Source organism: Trachemys scripta, chromosome 2 (assembly GCF_013100865.1).
Source record: "Trachemys scripta elegans isolate TJP31775 chromosome 2, CAS_Tse_1.0, whole genome shotgun sequence".
Classification (NCBI taxonomy): Eukaryota; Metazoa; Chordata; order Testudines; family Emydidae; genus Trachemys; species Trachemys scripta.
The window spans coordinates 59,446,187-59,452,964 of record NC_048299.1 but is presented as its reverse complement, the minus strand read 5'-3'; the positions used below and the strand labels follow the sequence as shown (position 1 = coordinate 59,452,964).

Genomic DNA, 6,778 nt, shown 5'->3' with positions numbered 1-6,778 from the left:
AATCAGAAGAATGCAAAGTCTTGTATCTACGTCCTTAACAGATGGTTGATAGGAGAAACAGGAACAAGATGCTTTTGTTAAAATGTAGCAATGAAACACGTTATTATGAGTGCTGATTGGTGAGGCGTACAAAGTTAGCTAATTAAAATCTCTTTCATAGCCAGGAAAATATTTGTAAAGGCAATGTGTTTTCAGCAGGAAGCAGTGTTTATTAAATATGTTCACAAAACAAATGCCCAACATTCTTCAAATATATATTTAAAACTGCATCCCTAATTAATATTAAGAAATAAAGCATTTGGGGTTGATGTCACAGCTTAAGGAATCTCTTTGTTTTCTAATCATATAAAAAGATGATCATTTCCTTTGCTGTACGGATTCTGAGCTCTCTATGTAAACTTAATTTAAGAGAAAATGAAAATCATCTCAATCGAAAGGTTTATTTTATTTACTTTAGCCATATTTGTCTTTTTAACATCAAATACTTTGTGCCTAGATGAATCAGCAATGTCCAGTCTGCAGAGCAGAGATTATGGTGACAAATATTCTGAGGTAAGATTTACCTTGGTATGACATTATTTTGAGAACTGCAGGTCTGATCCTGTGCCCATTGAAGTCAGTGGCAAAGGATCAGGTCCTATAACATCACTAGCATAAAGAAGGCTTGTTGAGACAACTTTCATGAAATCTATCCACTGGCTTATATGTAGTGTGTAAAGCAATTCATGGTTTGATTTTTGTGCAGTAAAACCTTGGGATTCAGGATGATGTTTATTTTGAATTGATTTTTACTTATGCAGTAAGAAACTGTCATACTTTTTATTCTTATAAAAGATGCATTACTAATCCCAAATTAATAAAGGAATGTTTGTGATGTTCAAATAATAATGATAAACGGAAAATACTATAAATCTGATGAGGTAAACGGACTTAAAGTTCTACCCTGAAAAGTGACTATAAAATATCATGTGGGGTCCATATTTATTGTGTCTCAATAGCTACCAAATCAAATTTACCTGGTTTATATTTACACAGTTTATATATATAAAGTGATTTTTTTTTCTAACTGCCCTAGAAGCAATCCCTGGGACCTGAGAGTCTATATTATTTTTGCCTTCTGCACCATCGCTAGTTATAAAAATTCTGCAAGCAAAAATATTACCTTAATTGTACCTGTGCACAGGGATCCTGGAAGTAGGGGTGCTGAAGGTGCAGCAGCACCCCCTGGCTTGAAGTAGAAATAACAACCAAATATATGGTTTCCACTTTCAGCACCCATGTTATAAAAATTATTCCAGCACCCCTGCCTGTGCAGCCCCTTTGTCTTCAGATTAGCCCCTTCTTTACACATTTCAGTGGGGTTGCACAGGTGTAACAGAAGACAGAATTTGATCCCACAGTTAGAAGTGAACAATTCTGCTAATGATGTCTGAACTAGAATAGACTCCAGCTTCCTCTCCAATAGCTATGCTTGCTCCTGCAGTACTGAGAGAAATAAACATTCATAAAAACTTATGGGCTGGAGTAGACAATGTTAATGTCTGGTTTTTAACTTAAATTTAATACCTTATTTGCAATGATCTGCTTTTAAGATCGAGAAACTTAACAACACAATTTCACAAAAATAAGATATGACTTTAACTGTGCGCAGAGAACATTGTTGCGTAAGAAAATAATTTTTAGATAGCCACTTTTCAGGGAACTTTAATTATGTCATAAAACAATTAATATACTGGACTCAATTCTCCATTGTGTCCAAGCACAGGGATTGGGTGCAACAGAAGTGGTTCTGTACTGGTCAGCTCAGCCATGAGATAAAGCAGTGTAGGAGCTCAAGGTCCTAAATGCCCCTATGCCAGTAGAGGATCAATGTAGCGGAAGAGAGCATTTTCCTGGCACAACACGTATGCCAGGAATGGAGGAGTGGTTCTGTTAGCTTTACAATAATTTGAAGTTCCCTTAGGCCAGGGGAATTCTCCAATGGCTGGGCAGCGTGGCCAGTAAGCTGGGGAGATGGGAACCAATGGAAAAGGAGACCAATAAGAAGGGAAACAACTGTACAGGAAGAGGAGGAGAAGAGGACAAGACAGCAGAAAAGCAAGTGCAAGGAGTAGGGAGAGAGGGAAAGGAACAGAACAGATGGAAGGGGAAGATAAAATGAGCAAAAGGAGACTGTGATTGACATTTAGGACAAAAATGGGTATCACTAAAGCAGATAAAGGTACAGAAATGCATTCCTAATTTTACTTTTCCATGTAAACAACTGCTGAAGTTGCCACAGGGATGTTCTCTGGGAAGAAATAGTCTACAAGACAATCAATCTACAAGGAAGAGTCCACACTCTGAAAAATGTTTGGGGAATTCGCATTCTAAAAGCGTTAGGAAAGTATATTCTTCTCCCCCGTGTCTGTGCCTACAGAAACCTGACAATTAACAACCTCCTGTATGTGATTTCTATGTAGACAGGTTATCATCAGTGTAAAAAGATGATTGTGTCATTATTTCTATTTTTAGTCCAGTGAAGACTTCTTAGAAGAAAAGCAGAGAAGTCTCAATTTTGAAGAACTGAAAGACTGGGGATCAAAAAACATCATTAAAATGAGCACTCCCACAGTCAACAAGATGCCAAATTCACTTGCTAATTTACCACTGAGGTTTGGAAGAAATGTTCAAGAAAACAGAAGCATTAAGCCAGTGGCTAATTTGCCTCTGAGATTTGGGAGAGCTTTTGAAGGCAGTATTTCTAGATGTGCTCCTAACTTATTACACAGGTTCGGCAGATCTCCGTTTGTTAAAAGTTCCATTCAGTCACTTGCCAACTTGCCACAAAGATTTGGGAAATCACTACCTGCCCACCTATCACAAGACATTCAAGAATCTGAGCAAGGCAATAACAGGTAAGTGTTTAAAAGCATGCTGAACGCCCTCCAAATGATAAATTAGCCAGGATTCAATCCTGCCAGCCTTACTCAAGCAATCTCAACTGGGTGTTTGAGTGAGAGTTTGATTTGCCTAAGTATGGAGAGCAGAATCAGGCCCAAAGTTCATCAAATTAAAAAGCATTACTATTACAGTCGGGATTTTTTTAACAAAATGTTGGGGTTTTTGGTTGGAAAATGCCAATTCATCTAAACTGAAAGGAAAGTGTCAGTTTTGATGAATTTCTCATTTTAAAATGTTTTGAAATTGTTGAAGCTTTCCATGGCAATATTTTCAAAATGAAAAATTCCATTGTTTTCCTTTTGAAACAATGTGTTGTTGTGATATTTAAGCAGTTATCATAAAAATTGTTTTTAAAAGTCAAAACCAAATTTTTTTTAAAATGTCAAAAAAAAAAAAAAATTCAATTGACCTGACCCCAAAAATAAAAAGATTGGTTTGGTGACTTATGAAAACTTTTGAGATTTCAACTTTTCATCCTGATTCAAGACAGGAAATATTATTTTCAAAATTTTAATTTTTTCCTGTGGCAAGAAAGTCATTTCCTCCTCAACTCTTATTATTATTTGGAACAACTATTTTCTACTGTGAATTTTATTTTTACACCCAACAATAACTCCTTAAAAATATCTGTAATCCAAACTATTTGTTAATTTGGGGGCCTGATTCTGCTTCAATTGTCTTGCTCTGAAACCACATATTTTCCTGCATGAAGCAGAAGAGAAGTCCAGTTCAGAAGCATTCACTGCAGAACAAGACAGCCAGTATTTCTGCATCTGCCGTTTTTCATTCTTCTGTGATTGACTGACCTGATTATAGCAGATTTTGTTTTGTATTTCTGACCTTTTAGGAATCTGTATTCAAACAACTATATTGAAAAGGAATCAAATGATGAAGACTCAAACCAGAAGAGCTGGGATCTACATTTAAATCAAAAGATGATGTAAAGGAAACAGAGGTGCAAAGAGAAATCCAGACTTACCTTCATAATAATATTAATACTATTGTACCGTGCCTGTTGCTGTGCAAACATTTGCAGTATATTGCAATGATAACGGTAGTGGTTGTTGTACTAGTTCACTTCAGTGGCAGGATATCATAAATGTTAATGATTGCTGCCTGGTTGATGTCCTGTCTGTTGTAAATTTTTGACGAATAGTTGTATTGTATAACTGGAAGCATTTTAAGCAAATAAAAAGAGGTATACTACAACTAGAAGGAGCCTACTATGTGACTAGCAAACAGAAACAATGCTGGAAGGAAAAAAGCCTATTGCCATCTTAGGGCTGGTCCACTCTAACCCCCCAGTTCGAACTAAGATACGCAACTTCAGCTACGTGAATAATGTAGCTGAAGTCGAAGTATCTTGGTTCGAACTACAAGGTACTTACCGCGGGTCCACATGCGGCAGGCAGGTTCCCCCGTCGACTCCGCGTACTCCTCTCGTGGAGCAGGAGTACCGGTGTCAACGGCAAGCACTTCCGGGAACGATTTATCGCGTCTTGACAAGACGCGATAAATCGATCCAAGAAAATCGATTGCTTACTGCTGACGTTATAGACGTACCCATAGTGTCTTATGTAGCCAAAGAAGTGAATGAAAAAAACATATACATGGAACCATCGTTGTTGTTTGAGACCTTTTTGGATATAACTGTTAAGGTGACCACTGACATTTTTGCTGTAAATTAAATGCTAGTTTCTTAGATCCACACAGAGGAATAGCATCTATTGTTGTCTCTTCATAATGCAATTACAATTTTGACAATATTTTGCGATAATACCCTCTCAAATATCCTGAGGAATCTGAACTGTAAACATTCTGTTTCCTCTGCCAGACTGAATCACATTAGAACTACCAGACGCACAGTTGGAAAGAGCTATTACATTCTAACCCCACCTTTTCACATTGTACATTTTCTTGCTTAGACTTTAATCTGACATTTCAGTTTGAGCCACATTTGAACAACATCAGTTGAAACATTCTAATTATATGAATAGGAAAAAGAATGGATCCCTTTTATTTGTGCTCTGATAATTTCACAGTTAGGGCCAGATTCTGACTTGCAATCAGCCCCTTTGCACCATTCCAAATTCAATGGGGCTACTTGCAGAGTATGGTTCTACTTACCTTAAGGGTGGCAGAATCTGACCCTAAACAAACAGAGCCCCTGCAAAGTGAGGAATATTTAGGTATTACATATAAATTCATCCAAATTCAATAAACTCTTTGAAAGTCAAAGCGTGTGTGGGTATTTTTGTCAGCAGCAAAACATTGTAGGTTGAGATTTTCAAAAAGAGGAGCCTAAAGTCAGGCTTCTCTGTCCAGTTTGGACACCTCTGATTCTGCGCTATGCTGAACATTCCCACTGAAGTCAATGGGGATCTTCCCCAGGCATTGTGTAGAACTCCTTGTAGAATCAAAGAATATAAATGTTCTGATCTTTGCAGTGTTTTTTTTTTTAAATGAAATATATCTACAAACTACTGGGAGAGCAAAATCTTGGTCATGACATACAGCACAGAAATGTATCAGATTTAAGAGTTGTCATAGAAACTTATTCTGCCATGTTCATAGTTAAGGACATTGGTCAGCAAAGTGTACACGTAAGGAGAAATTCTGACTCCACTGAAGTCCAAGAGAGTTTTGCCATTCTCTTTAAAAGGGCCAGAATTTCACCCTTTCTGTAGTCAGGAAAACCATGGAATGTGTTACTGATTTATAAGTGAATCAGCATTGGAACTGAAATTCCTAAAATTTTGAGTTGTGTACTGATCCTTCAACACTTCTGGCACATCAGGTGAACAAAGAGCAAACAACATTTGCAAGAATCCCTAAGCAGCAATAGCAACTGTTTGCTTAAGGGACATACCACCTAGCAACAAGGTCAGATTGGTATTAATAGTGACTGCAATGGGAGAAAAGCAGTAGCCTGAAAGCAGTCCCTGCTACAAGTATAAATAGGATGCATTCTAACTACAGGCTCTGCAGCACAGATCCAAGAGAGGAGGGATGTTGATTTATTTCCGCCCAGCAGATAAAAACCTAGGAGCAAAGTACATAAAGGAGAAATTATGTGATGCTATGCAAAATTTTGCTTTGGTCTGAGAGTGTGTGAGCCAAGAAAACAAACACTGGCTAGTGTAAAGGGACGAGAAGGAGCTACATACTTAGCTCTAGCTATTACTCACCAGATTATTTATTATCCACATATTGATATTATTCATGAATTGGGAAAAAGCAAGAAAGGGATTAAAGTAAATCAAGTAGCAGACCATCCAAACTCAAAGGGATTAATTCTAGTAGGGTTCAGAAGCTCCTATCCTTTTCTGCTGCACAAACAATATTTATGCTTATCATTAAACTCACCAGGCAAAACCAACAGGCTCACTTGGAATTCCTACCTGAGCTTATAAAGTGGACAGGTGACAATTTACTGCCAAATTTAAAGGTCTGAGGCCTCAGCATGTGGTTGATTTCCATGTATTGTTTGGAGAGATTTAGTAGAGTGTAAAAAAACAACAGTTGTACCCAGAAGAAGCCATAGACTCTCAAGCATTTTTCATCAGGGCAGGAAACCAGTCTCTCACACTTCCCAAAATGCAGAGGGCCAGTCACTCTCCTCTGGTCTTTGGAGCCCCAATGATTTACACCAGCTGCAAAGCTGGCATACAACAACCTAGATTTTTTTAAAGGGTGGCACAGCCTAACATTTAGGTTTCACAAAAATAAGTTTTCACAAAATGTGAAATCAACAGAAATTTTAAAATTCCAGACAAAACTATTTAATTAAATAAATAACCATTCTGCTACACTGTTGTCATTGTAACCCAGATAT

General features: G+C 37.4%; 1 protein-coding gene across 1 annotated transcript; it reads left to right on the top strand.

The window, feature by feature from the left end:
- The first annotated feature begins 381 nt into the window (after window positions 1–381).
- Window positions 382–4,214, top strand: NPVF (neuropeptide VF precursor). Its single transcript, XM_034759376.1, has 3 exons — window positions 382–552; window positions 2,515–2,897; window positions 3,791–4,214. Exons 1-3 carry the CDS (start codon window positions 415–417, stop codon window positions 3,885–3,887), a joined length of 618 nt encoding a protein of 205 aa, XP_034615267.1. The 5' UTR covers window positions 382–414; the 3' UTR covers window positions 3,888–4,214.
- The last annotated feature ends 2,564 nt before the right edge of the window (window positions 4,215–6,778 follow it).

Coding starts and splice junctions, on each gene's coding strand:
- NPVF (XM_034759376.1), top strand. CDS start 415: ATGAAAATCATCTCAATCGAAAGGTTTATTTTATTTACTTTAGCCATA. Junction 553..2,514: donor ATGGTGACAAATATTCTGAG/GTAAGATTTACC, acceptor TTCTATTTTTAG/TCCAGTGAAGACTTCTTAGA. Junction 2,898..3,790: donor TCTGAGCAAGGCAATAACAG/GTAAGTGTTTAA, acceptor CTGACCTTTTAG/GAATCTGTATTCAAACAACT.